Here is a 26,018-nt window from a genome sequence, read left to right as displayed (position 1 = left end):
AGCACGTCGATCTTGTGTCCTCTAGACTCGAGCTTGGATACCAGTTTAGAAGCTGCAGTTGGGCTGTTGACGTCTAGTGTGTGCCACTCGCCTCCGTTTTGGGTTATCTCCGGATGTGGGATGTTGGATGTTGGCGGTCAAGAGTTGACTCCGTGTCGCGATGTTGATTTACAAGAAGCTGAAAGTGAGATAGTATTGGGATCCCCATGGCTCTTTCATCTCGCATTCTTGTGACTGCAAGGCTCGAACTTCGGGCTGCGTTGACGGAGTTGGTATGGTCTGTGCGTGTCAGCTCTTAGCCTTGTTGCGAATCACTGGCTCCGGGGAGAGGGGGTTAATCGTTGCAATTCACAACGATGTAATGGCCTTGAATACGTGGGAAACCACTTGAGCTTTCCTTCGATGCTCGCTTGAGAAACATCATCGGTTTGAACATGGATGCCAAGTCATCTCAGCACAATGACAGAGCACAACTTTGGAGGATAAAGCAGAAAAACAGACCTAAGTTGTCATGGTTTCTACAAAAGAATCTAACAGACAAAGTCCTAGCACCACAGTCCAGATTAACATGCCAACCAAATCCATACAAAAGCGAATCCCACAAAAAAAGCAACCCATCCCCCAAAGCAGCAAAAAAAGTCAATGCAATGTTCAACACGTCCTCGGCACGCAGGACAAGCTACAGCCAAACCGCCGAAACGGTAAAGGTCTCAGCTTCTCACCGGGACAGCGAGGCATCTTCATCCCATTCTCACACGGCGTAAAGTCCCACCACTCTATCCATTCAGCACGGGGAATCACGTATTCTCGCTGGCAGACGGAACAGGGCTGACCACCCGCAGTGCGCACTTCCCTCGCTCGTTGCAACAAGGGTACAATCAGTGCCGGGTACTCAGCCAGCTCTTCGTCGGTGGTTTGCTCCAGGTAGGGGAGCTTGCTCACGGCACGGAGCGCGACTTCGCGCAAGGACGGGGCGTTGTTTACAGGGGAGGTCGGTCCCGATGGTGTGAGAGCGAGTCTGTTGGAGGATGAGCTGTCTCCCATGGGATTGCCCTCCATGTTCAGGTCGGTGATCGGACCTGTTGCGACGTGGAGAGGGGTCCAACCCTCGTCGAGAGGAGATTCCTGATCTTGGAATTGGAGTGGAGGAGATGAGTTCTCGGTGTTCTCTGTTTCCTTCTTATTGGTAGGTTTGTAGTGCCAGTCTGCGATCTGCGCTTCTTCGATTGGGAGGAATGGATTCGGGCGGACGGTTAGGTGTTTTAGTTCGCCTTGTTGCATGAGTTCGAGGATCTCCCAGGGAAGGTAGGACAATTGGTTGACGGAAAGGTTCAAGACTTCCAGCGCTGTTAGTCTGCGGATTGTAGATGGGATTTCCGTCAGCTTGTTGTTTCGCAGGCTGAGGACTTTGAGGTTGGTGAGCTCGAAGAGATCATTGTGCAGGGCTGATAAGGAGTTGTTAGGGAGATAGATGCTGAGGAATGGCTGTAGGGACGTGAAGACGATCTCTGAAACTGGGGCTTCCCTCACTGAGGGAAGCTTCGTGAGGTGCTGCAGAGGTCGTAGCAGACCGGATGGGATAGATGTCAGATGGAAGTCGCTGGGTAGAAAAGAGCTGTTAGGATCATTGGCCCCGGTAAAAAAAAAAAAAAAGGTGTTCGACGAAGCCAGAACGCCAGATAAAAGGACACTTCATACATACCTCAGATCAATACTCTCATGTCCCTTGTCAAGACAATCGCCAACAACCTCCCGCGCAAACCGATGAGCATCGGACTCCTCAGAGCTTCTAAACGCAACACGAGACTGTAAGGGCATTTTCTCCGTCTGTATACCGAAGGGGGTGAAACTTCCAGACGTTCTAGGATCAAGCATAGACTTGGGCAAGTCTTCCCCCCACGCCGAGCCATCCTCTGACGGCAAAAGCGACTCAGCACCCGACTCATCACTCCCCATCCACACACCACTATCAACATTCCTCTTCTCCTTAAAGTTGGCCCTTTTCCGCTTGGGATCTAACACCTGCTCCCCCCACCAAGTCCCCCTATACCGCCGTTTGCGACCCGCGCCCGGCCCCGTCGCATGGTAGTTCTCCAGCCCGGAAGCCGGTATATCGTCACTGGAGAACAGCGCCAAGTCGCTGGACGGCTGACTAGAGCGATCATCGAAACGCGACAGTCGCTGCGTGCGCTGGAATGAGGATACCGCTCTGTCGGTCGCAGAGGGGTTCGCGGTCGCGGGCGAGCGGTGCCGGATTCGCCGCGGTGGTGGGAGAGGGATCTCGCTATCCATTGCGATTTCGGTTGGCAGGTTCAGACACGTTCCGTGCGATTCTCAATCTGGTTTCATTGGGTTTCAGTTCAAACCCAGTTTTGATCTGACGTTGGGGGGGGGAGTTGCGCGACGCGTTGTGGAGACCCGGGATGGAGAGCGGCGGGTGTCAACAAACGCGCTAATGGCGCGACTGAGGGAAATAGGGGTTAAGGATCTGGCATCAGCTGAGAGGTCTCTTATGATTCAGAAGAGAAAACCAGCTGCATGCCCGGTTGGAATGGAAAAGATCGGATCAAAAAGATAAGATCGGATCACACGTGCACGGGCATTCGACCCCGCTGGAAAGTTGGGTCGACATGATCTTCTCCATCTTTTTGCTATGTTGTTACTGTTGGGTGTTTACCGTTGGAATTGGTATCCAAGGAGAGAAGAAATGAAGTGTCTAAATTCTGTGGATGACTTTATCGTCGCCTCATGCAAGCCCGACGAACTAGCTCGTCATCGACGACAACGGATATGGACAAACGAATTGAATGGACCGGGAGTGAAGAAGGGAATAATAACGGCATCAACTCGTATCGGTCCAAAACGGCATCACAGGAAATCAAAAAGAAATGGGGGTATTTGAAAAAGCGTGAGACCGTTTTCTCGTCCAAAATGGATTCTTCCGCCAACCGAGAGGAATAAAAAAGTTAAAAAAAAGGATAAGAAGAAAGAAACGAAAGAAACGAAAAGAAACGAAAAGAAACGAAAAGAAACGAAAAGAAACGAAAAGAAACGAAAAGAAAAGATCCCGGCTCTGCTGGAGTGAAACGGCAATCCACAAGGTAGCAGCAGTCACGTATTATGGATTTGGGGCCGGTATTGGCCCTTGGCCCCGATTCATGATCGTTGCCTGCGTGACGGCTTCTCGTTGAAGAGTCGCGACATCGCGAAGGTGATTACAGGGCTTGGCCCACCATCACAACAATATAGCCTGCGGCCGCCAAGGCAACCGGCATGCCAACGCCAATGTTGGCCGCTGCGCCGGTGGAGGCAGCGGCAGCGGCAGCGGCAGTAGACGTAGTGGCAGACGCGCGAAACAGAGGAGTCGACGTCGAAACAGACATGGTGGTTGGGTTGCTCACACTGGAACTGGCGCTGGAAGTGGGAGATTGGGTCACCGACACGACACGCACCAGAGTTTTGGTGACGGTCGTGGTTGCAGTGGAGGTAAGAGGATCCTCTGCGGCGACGAACGGAACCGCGACTAAGCAGAGGGAGGCGATGACAGCGGTGAACTTCATTTTAGAAAATTGATTCGAAAGTGAGCAAGGTCAAGGTTGAACCGTTGATACGGCTCGGTGTTTTTTTTTTTTTTTTCGATCGCCAAAGAGTGAGCGTATAGAGCACTGCTCAAGTGTTAAATGAGTGACTGGTGGAAATGAGTGTCTATGCGAGAAATCTCTCAGGTGCCCCAAAAATCCAAAAATCCAAAAATCCAAAAATCTCAAAAATCTCAAAAATCTCAAAAAAAAAAAAAAGGAACCAGGAAAATGTCCAGGGTGTGGATAGACTAAATAATACGCCTCGAACCTGGGGAACAAGAGTCATAGAAATCTCGGACTGTTGTCTGGTCTTGGGTTTTCGAGGCAAATCGAATCTTCCTATTGGCGTGAACCAACGAAGCTAAGATGCTCTCAGCAACTATGATCCCCCAAGGTCTTTCTCGTGACGCCAGGGGGGTCCAGTCTATGATTCTTCGTCTAATCAACCAAACACATGTTTCGCACTCTCGTAATTTCGGGGAACAGGATTCGCCGTGGAAGGTTCTCAACAAGTGCGAATCTATAGTTTGATTTCGGGTTTCCAGAAGTGCCTTTGCTTACAGTGTATACAGTCTACAACATGATGGAGGACAGATTTTTTCCATGACGATTCTCGCTGTGCAAGTGCTCCCTCGCGGGGACTTCCGTCGATTCCGGACCCCTGGCATCGAACAATCGGTGATTCGCTTGATCTTCCAACCCCCCGTTTCAGGGATTCGGGTTAGATCTGACGGGTGACTTGCCTTAAAATGGTGATTCCGATGGGTGCCGATATTACAAAGTTCTGATTTGCCGTCCCACACCATTGAAAAAAAGACATTTGTCTTCGTTTACTCCACAAGGCACGGTGGATCACGATCGTGGTTCCATTCAGGAACTGGGACCTCCTTCGGGGTGGAACGGTGAGTCATTCCATGTTCACTATGGTGTATAAGCCGGATGGCCTCTAGTGGACACGATCTGTTCTCTTGAGGTGTTGGCAGGAACATGTCATTGCTGTCAGAGGGGTCGTTCGGAGACTCGGTGGGCCCGCAAAGGTCTCCACTGCGAAGGCTTGAAAGCTCCCCAACACGAATAGACGGTGGGTCAACAGAGATCTTTGGATGCCTGGCAAGTTAAGGCAACGAACTTGAGAAGGGGGGGCTCAAATTATATTGTTGTCGATTAACATGGTCTAGTTGTATGGAGTACGGAGGATTCCTTCCCAATTGCGAAGATGCGTTGAGACTAGTACCCACCTGCGTACTTGGATATAGCCAACTTTCATATACCCCCATAACTTATAACGTATGACATGGAAGAACTGGATCAAAAGCACTCCGTAGAGGCACCTACATCCCACACAGAGATTCCGTCAAGTTCCAATAACACGTATGCCAGTGTCAGCTTGGGTTGTAAATCCGTGCTGTGAGACTAGCGGTTCTGCATACCCAGTGCTCGAGGGGAGAGATGAGATATATATATCTTAGGGGTGCTAAAAATGCCATCCTCGTCGCTGCAACAAACCCCGAGATCGGTCCCGGGAGTTAAGATCCATGGAGCAGTGACTAGACATGTCAATCTAAAGTGCAACTCATCGAGGTAACAGATGACGCGGGAATGGGACAAAACAAAGGTTCCTCATGAAGAATCCCGCCTCTAGTACGAGGGCAGTTCCCCGGTCCAACGCGGGGTTTGAGTGGATATGTGATTCGGAGATATGATCGGTATCGGGATGGGTAAAGACTGCATTGTAGGTGATGATAAAAAAAAAATTTCAAGCATGTCAAAAAGGTGCAGTTTCATTCGGTGCAGTTTAAATGGTCTGCCCTCGTCACGCTTTACGGCGCAGGTTTTCCACTTTTGATATCCCCAAACTGATTCTGCCAGAGGTTCTGATATCTTCCACCCTGCTGCAGCAGCTCTTGATGTGACCCACTTTCAACGACCCGTCCCTCATGCACAACAAGGATCCGATCAGCGCTGGAGATTGTGGAAAGGCGATGCGCAATGACAAACGTAGTTCGCTTGGCTCTCAATCGATCCAATGCAACCTGGATATCCGATTCCGTGTTCGAGTCGACGGCACTCGTTGCTTCATCCAGCAGGAGAATCGGCGACTTCTTCAGGAACACCCGAGCAATGGCTATCCGCTGTAGTTCACCGCCAGATAATTTGACGCCCTGCTCGCCGACCGTAGTGTTGTATCCGTCCACGAAAGTGAGGATTTTCTCGTGAATAGCTGCGGCACGACAGGCTGCATGCACCTCTTCATCGGAGGCCGAGGGTCGGGCATACCGCAAGTTCTCCATGATAGACGCGTTGAACAAGACGGGATCTTGTGGGACGACGCCGAGAGTCTGGCGTAGCGAGCTGAGGGTGATGTCACGGATGTCTTGGCCGTCAATCTCGATATAGCCCGAAGTAACATCGTAAAGTCGGAGAAGAAGTCGAAGGATTGTTGTCTTCCCCGAGCCTGTCATACCGACTAGGGCAACGGTGGTCCCGGGCTCGATCGAGACATCCACATCCGTGAGGGTCTGTAGCCGAGAGTCATAGGCAAAGTCGACATGGTGGAAGGAAACGCGGCCATTGCCAGGTTTCAGTGGCATGGCATACTCCTGGTCAGTGACGCTAGGCTTCGATTGGAACAGGAACAGTAGCCGCTCGGCATCAACTAGATCCGAGACCAGCCAGCGGTATTGCGCCGAGAGATAGGCCAACGGCGAGATCAGCGAAGACCAATACTGAATGAAAAATACAAAGTCTCCTGTAGAGGCACGTCCCACAGAGATCTCGTGCACTATCAGCGAGGAGAGCCCCACGAAGCAGATTGGCTTGAGCAAATCCAGGAGTGACTTGCCAATTGCTCGGCGTCGACCGAAACGGGCGCTAGCCTTCAAGCCCAGCTCAACTGCTTCTCCAAAGCGAGACCTCTCGTGCGAGAACTGGTTGAAGTATGTGACAGTCTGCCAGCCTTGCACGGCCTGATGCATAATGCGAGTTTCGTTTCGCTGTGTCTGCGTAACTTCACGTCTGGCATCCATATTCCAGTTCGAGGTCAAGACCTCTGCCGCAACGTAAGCAATCGAGACTATCACCACCAGAAGGGAGGCGTAGACGTTGAACTTCAAATAGAAAACCACACAAGCAATGACCAAGTCCGCCACTGTTGGAACGATCTCGAGAATGGCAACTTCCAACAGATTGTTCAGCGCGCCACCTTGGTCGATGGACTTCATGACTTCTGCCGAGTCATTCTCGATATGGAAATCCATTGACAGATTCATGACATGGCTGAAAGCAGCATTGGTGATCTGACGGTACGAGAACTGCCTGATCGGAATCTTGACGAGCGATTCAATCAATCCTAACCCAGCTCCACCACGGATGAGCTGCAGCAGCGCCCATATTCCCAGTGAAGCATACGGGGGTTTGTTGGCAAAGATGCTGTCAGTAACATCTGCTAGTTGCTGAGGAATGAGAATATTCAAGGCTCGGTGACATACTAGACAGAAGATGCTGGTAGCAATGCAAAGCTGCACTTTGAGATGGTTTCGGGGAACCAAATAGGGTAGGAAGATCGAGAAACCTTTCAGATAATCCCACCAGCCCCCAATCGACTGCAGCTTCTCATTGCGGAGCCTTTTCCTGCGCGTAGCTGCGTCGGTCTTATTTTGGACCGTGTCCGAGTCGCTCTCGCCTCTGGAGTCAATACTACTATTATCCGAGTCGTTTCCATACGCTGCTCCATATCTTGTGGGATTACCATTTAGAAAAGGGCGCGACTCTTCCGATATCTTCTTTCTCTGTCTGGTTTCCCATAGAATCGCCGTTGTCACAAAGACAAGCAAGGCAAGTCGGGCCGCGGAGATAGTCGTCTGCGTAATTGGTACCCATTGTCTCGGGTTAAGACACAAGGAGAGCGCAAGGAGTGGAACTTCAAAACCAGCGGTGACCAACGAGGCTCCAGCCACTTCGGACGTGGAAGGATGTTGTCGCAGCCACACTGCAGTCCATACAACTGCCTGAGAGGTCATATGCACCAGGAACGGCTGAGAACGGTCCAAGTCATCGGTGGTGATTTTAAGAACCGTTTGGCTGACATATGTGAAAACGATCAAGGCAGTCAAGATAACTCGGGGTCGACTGCTACGCCTGGAGCGAGTCTTTCTTTTCTTTACCGGAGCGCGATTAAATAAAATGCAGACCACAAGGTAGAGACTTGCTATCAAGGTACAGCTGTAATGAAGGGTCCAAGATATTAACAGGGTAGTCATGATCGGAGGTGGGACAGAGGCTCTGTGGGGAAACCTCCTAGGTCCTCGCAGAGGTGGTTCCTTTTATATTCCCTAAATTAGAGCCGCATCCTCCCAAGGTTATACATCAAGAATGAAGCTGTCAGCTTATGTGACTCCTGATTGGATAGATATGATCGTCTATTATGTGCAATTGTTTGTTGAAAGTTGGCTGCGCCAGGGGGGCTGGGGAGAAGGGTGTCCTAGCGCCCATCGAAACGTAACTGGGCTGTGATCTTAGATCTGTGGGGGGCAAAATGGCTTCATTATTGGGCCATCTGGGAAATCTGCAGATCGAACCAGAATTCACCTACTTACACCGCAGGTTGATGCCCTTGATCGCTTTTTATCGGTGAGAAATCTGGACATGCCCAGGTGCCTTGCTGCTTAGCTTGATGCTCCGTGCTGTTGGCATATATAAGGGGCTGACTATTTTCGGTGTCCCGTTTCAAAATAAGTAAGAAAGTGATTAACTGGATCCTATTTTTAACACGGGGATGTAGATTTCTCCTGGTATTCTTATACTCTGACCGTATTGATGACATCTAGTCGCCTCCATTGCCCGTACTTTGATACTGATCTTCGCAACCTACCTATACATGCAAAGTCCCACTTGGCCGCATACCTGCATGTCAGGTCAGCGAGTATGCTTCCTAACTTGAATAACCTGGGATTAGATCTTTGAAATCTCCGAGATCGGCTGGAACAGCATTGCAACGTTGATCTCTGCATCTGATTTAGGATTCACTGGGGAAATGGAAACAAACAGAAGTGAATCACTAGCACAGCTGCCTGTTCGGTGGCTAGTTGCAACTGGAGGAGGCTTCTCTAAAATGGATTGAGACTGGAAATTTTCGATAGTTTTGGTAAGTATGGTCAAGGCAAGGCAGAATGTAACAACGTGTCACTATAGACGAGGATCTTCGGCAATTCAAGGCTTATAGCCTTGGAATAATGTTCAGCCAGGGCATTGTAGGTGACTTCGGGTTTAGATTTGAGGGGCCCCACGACATTAAAACCACGTCCGAAACAAAATAGATGCCAGTTCAGTCATCTATGAAGACAGTTAGCTGCGGTTCTAGAAGTTTGACAATCTAGGTGGTCAGATTCAGAACCAACCAAATTGCTTGTCTTGAATTTGAAATTCAACAAGCATGCTAGTCAGACTGGGCCACACGGAGGGATCTTTGGCCCGGTAGATTGATATTCCTTTGAGCTGGATGCATTTTCCGACAAGATTCATGTTATCGCCTTGTTCCTATACAACTCTGGAGGGGGATCTCCTTTCACATGATAGGACTGGATTGTGGAAGTTAAGAAAGGGGATGTATTGTCGAGATAGCGCCTAACACAGTTGGAACAACCGAGACAATGGAAGTTCAACATCCATGCTCTGGGTGCTGCTAGATAATGTACATCGCATGCTGAAGTGGCAAGTACCCGGGAACATGTCTGTAATAGCCATATTCGAGTAGTTATCCTATCTCTTGATACCACCCAAAAAAAAAAGCATCTCTTAGCCATGGAGATTGTATCGTACAAGGGACGTCGCCAGGGAGTGGTCATGTCGCATGTTTCCCGAACACAGTCTTAACACTGCGAGAATGAGTGTGTTCACTGGCGCATAGGCCGGAGGGGGCTCTGTCGGGGGAGCATCATTGGGGGTCCTCGAGCACGGAGCCAGGCATCGTTTCGAGGTCCTTCAGAGCGAATGACACTGCCGATGGACATGAAGAGTCTATTCAAAGAAATTTTGATTAGCCAGTGGATGCCAGCCAATTTGGTAAAGATTCCAAGCTCAAGGAATCAATCATACCCGAAAGTGGCACCCGATCCCAGCATGTACTTGCCCAGAGTCCGCATGACACCGTTGGGGCCAGCACCATACTGGAAGATTGTCACAGTTCCTGCTCCCAATTAGCCTATCTAGTTTTTTGTTTCTTTGGGGACAGGATGGTACAAACCAACGATGAAACCCATGATGCCACCAACAGCTAAGAGGGGAGCTATGTTAGCTAAAAGCTCATTGTGAACAAGGCGCAGTTGTTTTGCAATCACATACTGGAACCCATCATGCAGCCCATTTTCACTGGTGATCTGTCAGCACGTTTTGTTCACACATATATGGCGCCCTTAAAGAACACCGAGCGGATTGTGATCTATATCACTGTGCTGTAGATGACATACTCTTGTCAAAAGTTGAGGGAGCACCCCCTGGGCCCGCTTGAGCGGGAGGTCCAGCAACCACAGGCATTATGGAAAGCTAAAAAAAAAACGCCTGTAAATTGAATGAGAACAACAGGCAACAGCTCTGGGCTGAATGAGAGATCCTGTTGTAAGAGTCAAAGAACGAGCTCTTTTCCCTCCCCGGCTTCATGCTTCTCCGCCTTGGTCACGTGATATACCTCGGGCTTCAAACCGCACACGTGCTGACACAGCACGTGACACTTTTTTGCCTGACAGCGTCAAGGGAGTAGGGAAACTGGCCATCTTGCGCTCTTGCCTGGGTTCCCTCATGGCAACTATCCTGGATTTCTGATTTCTTTCCCGTCAAATTTTTTAAAGGGCTGCCTGAAGCCTGCGCCGAGGCGGCAGTCCCGTCTTGTGCTTCTTTCATTGCCCTGGCGTGAGACTGGTCGCTCATGATTTCCGACCTCCACACAACTCCCTCGGTCTTGAAGCACCTATTTTACAGTTCTAAATATCTCTCAGTTCACAATTCAGAAGTGAGTTTACTCTCTACTCCAAATATAACTTTTTTTTTGTGGGGTCAAGGTACTGCCTCGACCTAGAAGCCAATTTATTTGTCTCTACCCCAAACAGCACTAACGCGACCATGTTCATTTTTAGTCGGGCGACTAAAGCTCCAGTCACCCTTGCGCGCATTCAAGATCCCCAGTCCTCGGACATAAACCAACAATACTAGACGTCTTCTTCTCACCTTTCAGACTACCTCATAACACAGCCCCTATCACAATTCGCAACCCGTAGACGCGCTCCGTGCTCCGTCTAGATATTCCATTCGCCTTGAACCATCCGCATCCTTCTCCATGACTGCTGTGGCATCTCCACCTAGTGTCGAATCGGGGTCTCGCTTGGGATGGTACAGCTCTAGCAACGGAGGAGAAGGAGCTCTGTCTTCAGTGAATGCCGACGACGTATCGCGGATGTTTATGCCACGGAAACACGTTCAACGCTCAAACTCCTCTTCCTCTCTAGGGTCGACCTCCTCGACCTCCTCCACATTTACTGTGACCACCCCTTCCCAAGATACCCATGCCGCGCCGAATTCCGCCAGCGAATCAGAGAACTGGTCATCATCAAAAAAAAAGCACTCGAAGAATATCTGGCCGAGCTCAAAATCTGAGCCGGTATCAGGGGTAACAAACGCACGATCTCAGGCAATGCCTGCTTTCTCGTCGGGCCCAAGTGCGTCGTCGACAATGTCCGCAATGCATCAGCCTTCGAACATTGTTCCATCGCAGCAGATGCCTCACTTATCGCAGCAGAATGGCGTCCGTCCGCCAACTGGCCCGCCCTCAGAGAACCCAGCAATCTTAATTTTGTTGCCAATGAACGGCACCTTTGACAGGAAACAGATCAATGTACCATACTACCCCGAGGTTCTGCGAATCGGGCGACAGACAAACGCCAAAACAGTGCCCACGCCTCTCAATGGATTCTTTGACTCGAAAGTTCTCTCTCGACAACACGCTGAGGTTTGGGCCGATAAGTCTGGCAAAATTTGGATTCGAGACGTTAAATCCTCAAACGGCACATTTGTGAACGGCCACCGGCTGTCTCCTGAAAATCGGGAGTCAGAGCCACACGAACTACGAGAAAGCGATACCCTTGAGCTAGGTATTGATATTGTCAGCGAGGATCAATCCACCATCGTCCACCACAAAGTCTCATCTAAGGTTGAGCATGCCGGAATCTATGGTACTACCCCTAGTATCCTTGATCTGAACTTCGGGGACTTGGATCCTGCCTCCGGGGGTGGCCTTCTCCCTTCTCCTTTGAGTCAACCGCTTTCTCACATGCGCGGCCGAGCCGGTAGCAACGCGAGTAGCAGAAGTGCCCAGAGTGTTACCAACAATCAGCTAAATGCTTTACATCAACAAAGGCAAATGAACTACTGGAACTCTCCAATCTCTATCGAACAGGTCGTCAAGCGGCTTACGGTGCGAATCACTATTTAACTATCTACCACATATCGCTGACTTGTTCTAGAGTGAATTGAAATCCGCAAAGCAACAAACAACAGATCTTTCTCAGGCAGATGAATTTTTGACGACTATCATGAAACCAGGCTATGCAGAGAAAGAGAAGATCATTAAACCGTCTCCTTTAGAGAACAATGCTCATCGCCAGATGAACGGTAGGCCCAAAATGCCCCGGGTCGACTCTTTTTCAAGGTTCTCAGATCCTCCCGCCCCTCCTCCCCAACAACCTCTGCCAGAGAAACCCGTTGCGTTGTCACGAAGTGCCTCGGAATCGTTCACACCTCTCAGGCGCAGCGATACAGAAAAGCCGAAGAGCGCTACAAGTTCTCCTGTCTCTCGCGATTCCAGTCAGATCTTGAATCTGATTGAGGCGCTATCGTCTGCCAAGCGAGAGATTGAAACCCATGGAACACGTGTCAAGGAACTAGAGATTTTGCTGTGCCAAGAACAGGCTGCTCGCAAATTGGCGGAAGACAAAGTCAACGAATTGGAGATGCGCTCATTGGAAATTCAAGAATTCAAAGTCGAGAACAGCATTGTTTCACCTTCAGAGAATGGGGTAGATGGACAGAAGGAGCAGGCTGGTATAGAAGCCACCGTGCAGGTCAACGGCATCCATCCTTCGGAGACTCCTACTTCCAGCGACAGCCAGACACATGTTCCCGTGGAAGACAAGAGTGCTGAACTTCAGACTCGCTTGGAGAGTATGATGGAGGAGATGGCAGAGATGAGAAAGCAAATCGCATCCTTCAAAGATCGTGCTGAGAAGGCTGAAGATGAGACCACGGAGTCACGCAAGTCGTTGAACGAAATGATTGAAACCTTGCGCCAGGAACGCGCTGAGAAAGCATCTGCCACTGTGCTTGGTAACAGAACCGATACGCATGACCGCAAGCCAGGCAATATCGTGTCGGAAAAATTGCTTACGAGCGATGATACTCCAACGGATTCTAAGATGAAGACTACATCGATGCAGGGCTTCGATCCGGTTCTCTCGCAGAACAAGGAGCTGGATGCTGCAGTCACATCCCTGGCAACACGACGCCATCGATACAACTATGTGGAAGAAGCAAGCCCTTATGCCTCCATGTTTGGAGTGGTCCTATTAGGAGTAGGCCTGATGGCCTATCTCAACAGTTGGCAAAAGATGGACAGATAAACCAGCTTGGCCTCGCGTACTGTTTCTAGGATCCCCTATTCTTTTGATGGCTATTTTGATTGCATGCATAGGCCCTTTGCATTATTTGATTTTTGTCTCCTATCTTTCTCATCGGATTTCAGTCTTTGCCAGTCACGACTTTCTGGCAAAGAATGTCCTGTCCTGGCTCTCCTCTCGGTTGAGGGCCATTTTCTTGTCTTCATATTCGGAGCCTTTTCCGTATAGCCCACACTGTCTCTTTTAACTCATGAATTTTTTGATGACTTTCTCGAGATCCCCCTCAGGGATCTCCTTCCTTGTCGTCTTTTTCGACGTCCGTTCCTCCTCCTCTTGCCATCTCCTTTTTCTTCGTTCTTCTTCTACCTCCTACTATGTTACTATTAGCCTGCCACCCCCTTGTGGAATCGAAATCTCTCTTTCTCTTTTGTCTGTACATGATGGAGGAAACCAAGGATACGTCCATGGCTTGCAGCCTTTTTTTGAAACGTTTCGTTCGATGAAAGCTTTTCAGGCATTATCATTCATCGTGTCGTGTCAGCACCGAACTTTGTGAGCGTATCAAGGAGTCATTCGTATTATTTCGTTTTTCATTCGTGCCATTCGTTTCTCACTGGCAGATTCGATGATTTAGGCTCCCTCTTTTAAATCTCTTTTCTGATTGGAGTAGTGCTGTTACCCTATAGTTCTCCCTCTCTTTCTCTTCCGTTATTCATGCAAGTCTGTCCAGCATCTACAGCGCGTTGGGGTGATTTCGAGGTCGGGTGGAGCATGTGCTCTGAGTAAATTAGAGTTGATTTTTTAGGGACAATCTCGATGTACATGACTTTGTGCTATGCTAACAACCTAAAGACAACCGAATTGTTCTTTTCCAGATTCTGCTCAAGGGCCTTTCACGCCCGCGTAATGTTGATGTTGCGCCTGTAGAGCATTTGATACTGGGTGTATGCAGGCGATGAAGGGCGGTCAGAGGATGGCCTCGAATTGGGGCTGAGGGTTTGACTGCTTCCACCAGCAATATCCCAGAACAGAAATTCAGGAACAAGAGTCTTCTGACCTGGGCACTGGGTGTTGCATAGTCGCCAAGAGTGTTCCGTTTGGATCAAGGTCACTTGGCAGGATGTGCGTGCACTAATGTCCTAGTTGGCAATTCTGGGCTTCGCCACAGGCTCATAACAAAATTATTATTTCCCAGCCATGTATGCGGAGTTTTGCTGTTGAACATCCTCAGATCAGCAGGCGATCGTCGGGCAATAAGATGGCCGGCTATCGTCTATTGTAGGAGTATTTATCGAAATTGGTCGTAGGCGGATTCACTTGAGGCTGACGGCGACCTCGACCATTTTGATCCATCTCGTCCGGCTCTCCGGAAGCTCAGTATCATCTTCTACCGCGGCCGCCTGGCGTTTCCTCTTCTTTGCGGCCGACTTGGACTCTGGCTTAAAAGCCGCATCTCCCTGGTCAGTTGGGGTTTGTTTTTCCTGCCGTTGTCGTTTCTGTTCCTCTTTTGCTTTCATTTCTTCATCTTCAATGATATCATCCACGACAATCACACTCCCCGTATTGACACGGACTGTATACTCGGTTCCCTTTTCCTCAAACCATTTAGCTACGTTCAGCGCCTTCTCGATAGCCCGTCCCGTCGCCTTCACAAAAACCTCCTCTCGCTTCTCTGACACTTTCGACAGCTCATCGAGTATCTGTTTCTCGTTCTTACGCGTGTCCTCAAGGTTGATGTTTGCAGTGGCGCGCTTCTCGGCTTGCAGGAGGAGTTTCTGGACGCGCTTGACGGCGCTCATGAACGGTGTGGTCTTGGAGACATAGACAATCTTGGGTATTGATGCGCCCGCATACGGGGAGGCGACTGGCGCATGAGGTATAGGGCGCTTCTCCACCTTGACATCTGTTGTCCAAAAGTCAGTGTTTGTGGTCTTTGGTTCCCAGCTTGGCCATTAGACCTCAGACGTTCGGATAGGAAGGCTCACATTTTGGAAGTCGGATAAGGTCTTTGTTCTTCTTCTCAAATTGGAGCTTTTGCTCCAATGGTCCCTTTGTCATGGCTAATATGTGCCTTGCACAAATGAACAGTTTCAGAGCAAAGTCGAAGTATTGAAGCAGTGCGCCTTATCGTCTGCCTTTTTCTGCCAGGCGGGAGGGGGCCGATGTCACTTGCTTATGTCATCATCAAATACTGTCCACCCCCAGGTAGGTGCGGGCCTGCCTAACCGGGAAGCTACATCTGTGCAGTAGATCGGCAAACTACATGGTGCCCAACATCACCCTTACCAATTCATGCCAACAGATTCGCCCATCTAATTAATTAGTCTACCGCAATTGTGGGGGTGCCTGGAATTAAAAGACAACACCAAGCGATCCTCTCAGGCAAAGCTATGGAAGAATACAACCTCACAGTGGGGAGTGGCAAGCTGAAGTCTGGTACTAATATCTTCACATGACTCTATTACAGACTGCCCTCGTGAGACTTGCCATATGCACAGATGCGCCCGATCCTTCTGTCAGGTTGTCTCTTCAATAAGCTAGCTGCCGATAACACTTGTCACAACACGCCTATAGTCAAGCAATGGATAGGGGGCGGGTATAGGATTATTACGCAACGTGTTGTGCTTGGAAAGATGGGCTAAGGTACTCTATACGGAGTACAGACATGGTCATCAACTTTTGATCAGATGGGGTTTTCAAAGTCATGAACACGCCCTGCTGCTTAATGTCTCCGTTGGTTCGTTGTGTTTCGGAGAGAAGACGGTCGCTCCTAAGGACACTAGTGAGCTGCGGACTGCAGATCTCGAGTGGCGATGAGTAGCATGATCTTTGCTATGATTCTGAAAGAGGCTTCTGACCAGGTGACCCCGGTGGGTTTCCGACTCGTGCGACTATTCCTACGGAGTATGGAATTCCTGCGGAATACGGAATTGGAATACATGCATTGAGCCTTCTCAGTTGGAGACCCGTTCGATTGTAGAAGGCGATCAATATGTAAAGGGGTTCCTTTGTACCTACAATATGGTTTAAAGTGGAGAATGTCGATATGAATAGGAAGTTCCTCCTGTGTCGTATATACCCAATGGGCCCCTTGGGCATCTCCAAAATTCAAGAAATGCCTATCATTTGTATTTTTCCAATCCTTAGCTAGGGAAGAAGGAGTGTCACGGTACCAAAAAAATTGTTCCTGACTATACTTCACACATTGCACGGACGGACTAAAGGGGACTTCTTGACAAAAATATATATTTTTGTCAATAGAGTGGCAGTTGATCAAGCTTCTAAAACACCATCGTCGTCATCCGGCAGCGAGGCAAAAAGGGTCCAGGTGTCTGTTGACCCGAGCTGCTGGTAGCTGGTAGCTAGCAATATCTGATCAAGTACAACATACAGGGGGTAGAGCACAGGGTACTCCTGCGGAGTTCAGAATACATCAAAGACGATAATGAGGTGATCATCACGAGAGCGCCCCCCCCCCCAAATGGTCTCGCAAATTTTCCTCTCGGGCTGATTGGCCTTCCTATGAAGTATGGAGTATATAGTATCAGAACAAATCAATGCCGTTGGCAATGATCATCGTGTCTAGGTTTGATAGATCGACATTCGCCTCGAGCTGAAAGCTGGTCATGTGATGCCACCAAACTAGTTTTGGAAGGCCCCGAAATTGGCGGATCATCTGGGCAGTGTCATGTTGTTTTGTTTCGTTGTATCAATTGCGGAAGTTCCGGATAATTTGCGTATGTGTTTGACATTTTATCCCCAATTTTTAGTATTCCAGGTGTTAAATTAAGTACTCCTCCGTATGTACGGAGTAGATATCTTCCCGAAGTGTGGAGGTTGGAAAGTAGACCTGTCAGTCAATAAAGAACGCCTGAGGCACCTGAGGCATAGAGGGCGGCGACCCGACTGGACAGTCAATTGCGGTCTAGCAGTGAAGTTACCACGGAAGACATATATTAAACCACGGATGATGTATGTATTTTAATATAGCTGATCTGCAAACTGAATTATCTTTTCGAAGCCTTGAAGCTTATCACGGCTATTTGCCTCGATCGTACTTTGTACGGAGTAGTGCATACATCAATTTTGGTTTGATGTTTGTGACTCCTCCAACGGCTCCTTTTTTTTAGTGGACCCGAGGCAACGACTACAAGTAATTTCATCACCGGGGATCTATGTGATTGAATGTGATGCACAAGTTGTACTACATAGGTATTGCGTGTGGTGCAACGTTGTACAACATACGCCCCACGGGCGATCGAACAATGAAGCTAACATGACCGTAACCGGATCCTAGGAGTTATTAATGGAATATTCAATTATTGAACTACACAACAAGTCTGGAAGAAATTTTCAGGTCAACAATAGATACCAATTTTTTTTTTTTCCTCCGGGGGCAAACACAAAAGTACGTGGCCACAGGAGCCACCATCTGAAAAGATCTGTACGATGTGCATCGTAGATACAAGCTGAGCAGATAGCTGAGGTGGAGGCGAATATCCGAAAAGTTTGTCTGGGCAAACCAGTTCATAACCAAAAACAGCACGCTGCGCTGATGAATTTGACAGAGCCGAAAAATTTGACGTAACGGCTCCCCCAGTTCCCGGTCACGATATCAGGGTTCCGTGTGCACTGGAGCCTTGAATGCAAGACAGCTCTAGTCGTCTAAAGTCGGAAAGGCACGGGGATGATCCTCCAATCATAAATGTGAGCTAGTCTCTTTGGCTTGGAACCTACCTGAAGAGGAAAGGTGTTCAACGTATGCTAGTGGAGCCAAAAAAGCGCCAACGGCTGTCTCTGAAGCATTCCAAACCAATCGTCATTCACACAAATCGGGGCTAATAGCATCTTCCAGCGGGTCGGTGCAGGTGGAGTAGCCTTAAAAAACAGAATCCATGGATCTGGACTCGAATAGAGAGTGGTTTGACTTAAATTAAATTGATTAAATATTGGATCTATCGACCTAAATTCAATAAAAAGGATTTCGGATTTTGTCTCGCGGGTTTTTGCGGTCGAGTCCGTCTCCACCCAGTAGAATGGTCCAGCCAAGGGCAACCGCTCGTGGCTTTTTTTTTGTATTAGACCCTTCCCCTCCGCAGAACCATTTCTATCTCTTCCTCAACTCTCCTTGATTTCTCTCTACATTCGCTTGGTCTCCTATCTCCCAACCACTTTGGTCCTTTTTATCCGTCTGACGATCTCTACTCAATCCTTGAAGGGGTTAAGACGTGTCTCACGTTTCAGTCTTCGGAAGCAAGCCATTGCAGCCGCTTTGCCTTTTGTTTGTTGCATACATCAGATCTGGCGTGCAGGAGATCCGAGAGATCCTGCATCGTGATTGGTTTTGCTTCTCAAGGGACATCCTAGGGGGAAAAAAAAGTACTTGCCAGCCGCAAAAGCTTTTTTTTTTCTTTTTTTTCTTCTTTGTTGGCCTCCTTGGGTGACTCAAGTATTTGGCACGCCAGGGCTGATCCGACCAACCGGGTCTCTCCACCAGTCTTCTATTCCTCTTTGGGCCTATCAGGTCTTCAGCTACCCCCTTGACGGGCTTCGAGCCATTCCAGCCGCCACGGTCCCTCAGGTCCACCATAACTACTGCTCTTTAGCCACTGGACTTGCATTATTTCTCCTTCTCATCACTCTCATCAGAACTCTCTTTGCAACTCTCAACTCTCTTTACAACTTATTCTCAACCCCATCTCTTGTCTTGACAACGGTCCTGACACTTTCAATCCTGCAAATTTTCATAGCATGTCTTCAGACCCCCATAATGAGATATTGGATGCACCCGATGGGTCAGCATTGACGTGGATCTTTGATCATTGCTTGCGTTACGCCGACAGCTACGAAATCCCTCTTCGTGCCGCATACGAACTCAACTGCCACCCGTCGAAAAGCCCAATGTCGCCGTCATTTATTCCCCAATCACCCTCCATCTTCTCCCGCAAGTCCGTTTGGTCCAAAAACGCTGACTCGAAGTCTTCTTCTGATGCTCCTTCTTACGACACCAATGCCGAATTCCGTGCCTGTTTGTCCAAGACTGTCGCTGAATTGGCTTCTCAACCTTGCTCGCTTCCTCCGAGCTTCATCATTAACTTTGTGCGCCGTTGTTTTTGTCTGGAACTGTCCGATGTCGACTTTGCCCAGGCTTTAACTGCTCTGGACTACATTAGAGACCTCCAAGGTCGCTGGAAAAAGGAGACTGATGCTGCCTTCAACCGACTCAACGTTACTTCTCATGATATGAGCGACCCTCGGCACTCGGAAGTGGCTCGCCGCTTCCCTAACGTGCTGGTCTGGTACAAAGACATCAGCAACAAGGCACGCATGATCGATTTTCTGTATACTCAGGTCTATGTTGGCCTGCGTCGCTGGGTAAGGTTTCTTCCGAGATCAAAATAGCGAGTTCCGTATCTAACATCCATCTCTCAGGTTCTTGTCAATCAAATGATGCTCGAGCCCTTTAACAAAGCCAACTGTCTTGCTCTCCTTAACACTCTATTCCCGCCTCTTCACCGGGACAGCTCTACCCCTACACAGCAGTTGTCGACAGCCATTCTTGGAAATCATCGTGATACCTTCTTCAGATTCATCACCACCTTCGAGTCTGATCCTTCAATCCTGGAGCCGATCATGAAGCAAGGCGCTCGACCCGGTGACGAGAATGGATGGCCTGCATTGTATGACGTCGTTGACCGATACTTAAATGCGGCCCTCGAGATGATTGACGAGTGTACTTTGATCAATGATCCTAGTCAGATTAGCAAGTCCGGTGTGCAGCGCCGCACAGACTCGGGTATCAGCTTCGGTCCCGATTTCGGCCCCTGTCCTGGTAGCTCCAACTCTTCGGACACCGAAAAGCCTCTTCCCCAATTTCCCGAACTGAACACCGGCACTAGTAAGCATGGCTCGTTCCTGGAGCGATTTGCTTCCTTGTCGGGATGGGGCAAGAAAAAGGACCCCAAGAAGGAGCAGCAGAAGGAGCGACAGAGGGAGTTTGAGCGCAGTCTGAAGAAGATGCAGTCCTGCAGAGAATTCCACAGTCGGGCTAGCAGCACCAAGAGCAAGACATCGACCAAGTTTAAGGCAACGATTTCTTTCGATTTGACTGACGACAAGCGCCGGCGTTTGATCGATGAAGCCCAAGCCCGCAAGGCAGTCGACGCGGCCGAGGCAACTCAGAGCATTGGCCAGGCCATTTGATCGCAACTTCTCTACAACTTCTCCTACAAAAGTGAAAAACAAAACAAGCCAGCAAACCAAAAAAAAGCCACCCCAAAGCCACGAGAGGGGACTGAACATGCATCACACACTTATTTCCCTTCATTTCTTTACACTCGACACGATCATTTCTTACTTTTCTTTCAATCTCGCTGCAGCCGCCCCCCTGCGAGCACAAAATCTAGAGAGAGCACTTGCTTCCAACTTTGCCAATGTCAGGCCTCTGTCGCGCTGAGCCAGCCACGCTGCATTTATGTGACAAACCTTCGTTGTTTCAGAACAAAAAAAGGCGTTCGGGGGGAAGCATATGGGGGTGTTGATTTACGACTTAATGTTTTCACGATGGCATCCAACTCACTGGATTCGAACCCAAAACTTTTATTATCTTTCAATATTATTATCACCAAATCCCATCCACTAGACATAATCATACAAATGTAGGATCACACCTGTAGCCAACACAATACAGCGCAGCAAAGCAGTCGATATTTATCAGAGCCTGCGCCAGCTGCCGTGTCGTCTGCCGTAGAAGCTTCGATAAGATAGTGAAACCCTCGAAGTGTCCAGATCAGATCAGCCGCATCATCCTCGATCTCACTACCGTCTTTGTTGAGAGCTGTAGCTCATTTGGCCCGGGATGCTTGTAAATGGATTGATCTGCATGTTTGCTAATTAGGAATCCCACACTGCATCACATACGACTCGCCCAATACGAGGCTACCCCCTATACCATACAACAAAAACATACAACCGCACTTCCACACTGAATTGCATTACAATGAGGGTCTCTGGGAGATCGCACATTTCCTGGCGGTGGTGCGCCGCCGTCGGAGTTCTATTGCCAAGCTGGATTGTAAATGCTAGCCCAGCTGTGAACGTGGCGCTCCAGGCCTCCTTTGACTCGGCCCCATACCTCGTCGAGCTCCTGTACGCTGCACATTGAATGATCTCTCGCCTGGAATAGGTCTGAAAATTTCAGAATGGCTAACGAATTTCATACAGGGAGTCGGCCGCCGAGGAAAACTCCTCATCCTATTTTCCTTTGTTGGATCGCATCGCCGACGGGACGTTTGAGGACCTTACAACCGAGAAGGAGCTCTACGACCGCTTCTTGACAGTTTTGAAAGATGATGGTCATATACGGACTCCAGAGAGTCTTTCATCGTTCCAATTATCGCTTTCGATCCGATCATCGGCGCCTCGTATTGAGGCGCACTTCCAGTTCTATAATACCTCGGTTGAGCAGTCCTTGATGGTGGCCCAAGATGCGGTATGTCCCGTATGGGTTCACTCGGAGGGAAAGCAGTATTGCTCTTCTGCTATGGAACGCGCACAGCAGGATATCGTGGGAGAAATGTGGGTAGATCTTTGTTTGTGGGGTGCGGACCTCAATTGCTGACGTTGAAATTGCGCCTCAGAGATCCTAGAGAGCTACCATTTGATCGAGTCCTGGGAGATTTATCGCTCCCTCCCGCTATTCTGTACGCAGATGTCGCCTCTCCAATGTTCAGAGATTTCCATGAAACCTTGAGCGATATGGCAAAACAGGGACAGATCTCGTACCGTGTGCGATATCGGCCTCCCCAACATTGGATCTCCCGTCCCTTGTTTGTGTCTGGATACGGCGTGGAGCTTGCTTTGAAGCGAACGGACTACATTGTTATTGATGACCGTGATGCGGAGCAGCTCGAAGAAAAGGGCGCCAAAAGTCTTCCAACTGACCCGGATGAGACCAAGGAAGATGCTCCCAGTGACCTCCGACCTCTGTCTTCCTCTGAAGTGACCCGTCTAGGCTTGAACTCTGCGGGCTACGTTATGGACAGCGCGGATCCTTTCGCAACATTGATCAAGATGTCCCAAAATTTCCCCAAGTATTCATCGATAGTAGCTGCCCACAACTATACCGGGGAAATGGCGCAAGAGATCCGCCATAACCGGTTAAATATGCTCCCCGGTGGTTACAATGCCATGTGGATCAACGGTGTGCAAATGGGCACCCAGCAAATTGACGCATTCTCACTTCTAGAACATTTGCGTCGAGAGAGGAAATTGATTGAGAAATTCCGCGGCCTGGGTCTCTCTGCGGATGATGTCGTGAAGCTACTGTCACATCGCCTCCTCACTGAAGCCCAAACTGGTGGCGAGGAACAACGGTATGACTATCGGGATAATCTAGAAGGGAACCAGGTTATTCTTTGGATGAACAATCTGGAGAAGGACTCTAGATACGAGTCCTGGCCTAGTGATCTTGAGGCAGTACGTACTTATTCGCATGGATGTCGGACTTGATCCGTATTGACCTATTTCTAGTACGTCACTGGTTCTTACGTGGGACAATTGCCCCCAGTGAGCCGAGATCTGCACAACGTCATCGTGTCTATGGATGCGTCTAACCCGCAGCACATGATGCTTATTGCTGGGAACCTGAACACCTTCATCAAGCGAGGAATTCCTGTGAGATTCGGCTTCGTACCTGCCAGCTCGTCGGCAGAGTCCATTGCGCAGCTGAAGGTAGCGCATTACCTATTCGATGCCTATGGAATTGAGTCTCTTCTGCAATATTTCGAAGAGCACGCCTCAAAAGGCAAAGCCGGCTTCCCAGACAAGTCGTGCTTCCAGTCTGCGACTAAAGAACGCGATCTCCTTGACGAATATGAAGCTCTGTCTCTTGATCAGGTCTTGAAGAGCGAGAAATATGATGCTCTGGTGTCCCAAACGGCTGCTTACCAGCGTCGGTTGAATCTTACCAGCGATGCACCTCAATTTTTAGTAAACGGTATCCCTGTTTCCCGAGAAGGCAACTGGATGCAGGGAATGAGCATGCAGATCGGCAGGGACTTGAAATTGGTCCAGCAAGGCATTTTACAGGGAATTTTTGAGGAGGACGCATGGCTTCCAAAGTACTTCCTGGCTGGCGCATTCGAGAGACGCAACACCTTCCTCATGCCCGAGGATCCCAAGAGTGTACAGATTGTGGACATCGCTAGCATACTTCCATCGGATAAAGATGTGTTGAGCAAGATTCCTCACGTTCTCTCCGACAAGGGAGCTTTAGAGAGCGCTCATGTGATAGTTGTGGGCGATTTTGAGTCAGAGGCAGGTATGAAACTACTGACCGAAGCTCTCAATCTTCGAAAGAAGAATAGCGATGTGGAGATTCTGATGCTGCACAACGCGGCATCGGACGTCGAGGACAATGTCCCCAAGAACCTCGTAACTCTCTATCTTTCTCTTGCGAAGGGAGATACTATCGACCAAGTGCTGGCCAAGATTGTATCTGGTGATCTTGAGCCTGAAGCTCAGGAGATCTCTCCCCTTCAAGCTTTGCACCAAAATCTGGCGAAAGAACTTGGATTCAATCCTGGCACTGAGGGACTTGTTGTCAATGGGAGGGCAGTCAGCCCTATTGGGGAGGAACATCCGTTAAGCGTGGAAGATATGAGCCAACTGATTGCCTACGAAAGGGTGAAACGCCTCGATTCTGTTGCTGCGGCTGTTGGCGAACTCGGACTCGCCGATAAGATCTCCAACCCGCTCGATTTTGCCAAATTAACCTCGCTTGTGGCTCTTTCAACCGTCCCGGATGTCCCCGAAGGCATTTTCGAAAATACCCCTGATTTCAGAATAGACGTGCCCGGTAAGTGGAGGGCAGAGCACTCTGTAATCACGGTTTCTAATTCCGACGATCCCACGATCCACGTTACTGTTAGCCTTGACCCGGCATCTGAGGTTGCTCAGCGATGGTTGCCGATTCTGAAGGTTCTCTCTGAACTATCCAGCGTTCATCTGAAGATTTTCTTGAACCCGAAGGACGAGCTCACGGAGCTGCCGGTCAAGCGGTTCTACCGCTATGTTTTGGAATCAGAGCCATCTTTCACTGACAAGGGAGCTCTGGCTCGGCCGCAGGCGTCCTTCACTGGCGTGCCAGTCGATGCACTACTTACCCTGGGCATGGACGTACCGTCGTCTTGGCTCGTAGCACCCAGCGAATCAGTCTATGACCTGGACAACATCAAGCTGAGCTCGGTCAAGTCTGGTACTGACGTTGACGCTATCTACGCGCTCGAGCACATTCTGATCGAGGGCCACTCTCATGATCTTACAACAAAGTCTCCCCCCAGAGGTGTCCAACTTATTTTGGGCACGGAGAACAACCACCATTTCGCCGATACTATCATCATGGCTAATCTGGGATATTTCCAGTTCAAGGCACAGCCAGGCTTGTGGCAGATTAACTTGAAGCCCGGCCGCAGCGAGAAAATCTTCAGGATCGATAGCGTCGGTGGTCTAGGATACCGCCCGCAGGCCGGGGACGAAAACAACGAGGTTGCTCTGCTGTCCTTCCATGGTCGGACGCTATTCCCTCGACTATCGCGCAAGCCAGGCCAAGAGGGGGAAGATGTCCTCGAGACAGGAGTCCATCCAGGCTCAAAGATGGACTATTTCTCCAAAGGACTCAACTTTGCATCCGGCGTCCTCTCCAGTGTTGGTGTCGGGTCCAAGAGCGGAGGCGAACAGCACGCCGACATCAACATATTCTCAGTAGCAAGCGGACACCTCTACGAGCGCATGTTGAACATAATGATGGTCTCGGTGATGCGACACACCAAACACACCGTCAAATTTTGGTTCATCGAACAATTCCTCTCACCCTCCTTCCGCGCCTTCCTCCCTTCCCTCGCCCGCGAATACGGTTTCTCCTACGAGATGGTAACATACAAATGGCCGCACTGGCTGCGCGCCCAGAAGGAAAAGCAACGCGAGATCTGGGGTTACAAGATGCTCTTCCTGGATGTGCTCTTCCCCCTCTCCCTGGAAAAAGTCATCTTCGTCGACGCGGATCAGATCGTCCGCACAGACATGCATGAGCTAGTCACTCACGACCTTCAAGGTGCGCCGTATGGCTTCACACCCATGGGCGACTCTCGAACCGAAATGGAAGGCTTCCGATTCTGGAAACAGGGCTACTGGTCCACCTTCCTCCGCGGCAAGCCCTACCACATCTCGGCGCTGTATGTCGTCGACTTGAACCGCTTCCGCGCGCTTGCTGCCGGCGACCGTCTGCGCGGCCAATACCAGATGCTCTCGTCGGATCCGAACAGTCTAAGCAACCTTGACCAGGATCTGCCTAACCATATGCAACACCACATTCCCATCCATAGTCTGCCGAAGGAGTGGCTTTGGTGTGAGACTTGGTGTTCCGATGAAGATTTGGATGTCGCAAAGACCATTGACCTTTGTAATAACCCTCTTACCAAGGAGCCTAAGCTAGATAGGGCTAGGAGGCAAGTTCCTGAGTGGACGGTCTATGATGATGAGATCGCGGCCTTGGCGAGTCGCATTGCTAGCGAGCAGGCTGCCGCTGGGGTTGAGTTTGTGCAGACTGGCGAAGACCGCAAAGATGAATTATAGTTGACCCGTTGGGTTTTATTAGAGAAAGCGATTGCATTCATTGGATTGACATTTTAATGGTGAATCTCCTTTGTAATTCATTGGAATTTTTTACTACTGCTCGCTCTCAAGAATGGAAATCTTAGCAAGCAAGGGTATAATGAAA

At 49.5% G+C, this 26,018-nt stretch overlaps 9 protein-coding genes across 9 annotated transcripts; 4 read left to right on the top strand and 5 right to left on the bottom strand.

Moving 5' to 3' along the window:
• Window positions 1–651: 651 nt before the first annotated feature.
• Window positions 652–2,292, bottom strand: Pdw03_3881 (Leucine-rich repeat, typical subtype; the record flags this gene model as incomplete). The annotated part of the gene is made up of 2 exons (XM_014676243.1): window positions 652–1,600; window positions 1,703–2,292. 2 exons carry the CDS (start codon window positions 2,290–2,292, stop codon window positions 652–654), a joined length of 1,539 nt encoding a protein of 512 aa, XP_014531729.1.
• Window positions 2,293–3,215: 923 nt separating this feature from the next.
• On the bottom strand, window positions 3,216–3,560 carry Pdw03_3880 (uncharacterized protein; the record flags this gene model as incomplete). Its single annotated transcript, XM_014676244.1, has 1 exon — window positions 3,216–3,560. The coding sequence occupies one exon, from the start codon at window positions 3,558–3,560 to the stop codon at window positions 3,216–3,218; it is 345 nt and encodes a 114-aa protein (XP_014531730.1).
• Window positions 3,561–3,947: 387 nt separating this feature from the next.
• Window positions 3,948–4,319, top strand: Pdw03_3879 (uncharacterized protein; the record flags this gene model as incomplete). The annotated part of the gene is made up of 2 exons (XM_066100619.1): window positions 3,948–4,093; window positions 4,154–4,319. The coding sequence occupies 2 exons, from the start codon at window positions 3,948–3,950 to the stop codon at window positions 4,317–4,319; spliced, it is 312 nt and encodes a 103-aa protein (XP_065956019.1).
• Window positions 4,320–5,401: 1,082 nt separating this feature from the next.
• On the bottom strand, window positions 5,402–7,840 carry Pdw03_3878 (Abc transporter; the record flags this gene model as incomplete). The annotated part of the gene is made up of 1 exon (XM_014676245.2): window positions 5,402–7,840. The coding sequence occupies one exon, from the start codon at window positions 7,838–7,840 to the stop codon at window positions 5,402–5,404; it is 2,439 nt and encodes an 812-aa protein (XP_014531731.2).
• A 1,632-nt stretch (window positions 7,841–9,472) lies between these two features.
• Pdw03_3877 (Reactive oxygen species modulator 1) lies at window positions 9,473–10,112 on the bottom strand (the record flags this gene model as incomplete). The annotated part of the gene is made up of 5 exons (XM_066100618.1): window positions 9,473–9,596; window positions 9,675–9,765; window positions 9,823–9,852; window positions 9,921–9,947; window positions 10,046–10,112. The coding sequence occupies 5 exons, from the start codon at window positions 10,110–10,112 to the stop codon at window positions 9,473–9,475; spliced, it is 339 nt and encodes a 112-aa protein (XP_065956018.1).
• A 796-nt stretch (window positions 10,113–10,908) lies between these two features.
• Pdw03_3876 (SMAD/FHA domain) lies at window positions 10,909–13,243 on the top strand (the record flags this gene model as incomplete). The annotated part of the gene is made up of 2 exons (XM_014676247.2): window positions 10,909–12,042; window positions 12,092–13,243. 2 exons carry the CDS (start codon window positions 10,909–10,911, stop codon window positions 13,241–13,243), a joined length of 2,286 nt encoding a protein of 761 aa, XP_014531733.2.
• A 1,310-nt stretch (window positions 13,244–14,553) lies between these two features.
• Window positions 14,554–15,298, bottom strand: Pdw03_3875 (Ribonuclease P/MRP, subunit POP7; the record flags this gene model as incomplete). The annotated part of the gene is made up of 2 exons (XM_014676248.1): window positions 14,554–15,143; window positions 15,226–15,298. The coding sequence occupies 2 exons, from the start codon at window positions 15,296–15,298 to the stop codon at window positions 14,554–14,556; spliced, it is 663 nt and encodes a 220-aa protein (XP_014531734.1).
• Window positions 15,299–18,991: 3,693 nt separating this feature from the next.
• Window positions 18,992–20,443, top strand: Pdw03_3874 (Ribosomal protein S2, conserved site; the record flags this gene model as incomplete). Its single annotated transcript, XM_014676249.1, has 2 exons — window positions 18,992–19,615; window positions 19,673–20,443. 2 exons carry the CDS (start codon window positions 18,992–18,994, stop codon window positions 20,441–20,443), a joined length of 1,395 nt encoding a protein of 464 aa, XP_014531735.1.
• A 796-nt stretch (window positions 20,444–21,239) lies between these two features.
• Pdw03_3873 (UDP-glucose:glycoprotein glucosyltransferase, putative) lies at window positions 21,240–25,873 on the top strand (the record flags this gene model as incomplete). Its single annotated transcript, XM_066100617.1, has 4 exons — window positions 21,240–21,388; window positions 21,464–21,817; window positions 21,880–22,717; window positions 22,772–25,873. The coding sequence occupies 4 exons, from the start codon at window positions 21,240–21,242 to the stop codon at window positions 25,871–25,873; spliced, it is 4,443 nt and encodes a 1,480-aa protein (XP_065956017.1).
• Between the last annotated feature and the right edge of the window lie 145 nt (window positions 25,874–26,018).

This window comes from Penicillium digitatum, chromosome 1 (genome assembly GCF_016767815.1).
Source record: "Penicillium digitatum chromosome 1, complete sequence".
NCBI classification, from domain to species: Eukaryota; Fungi; Ascomycota; class Eurotiomycetes; order Eurotiales; family Aspergillaceae; genus Penicillium; species Penicillium digitatum.
This window is presented reverse-complemented; position numbering and strand designations above follow the sequence as displayed.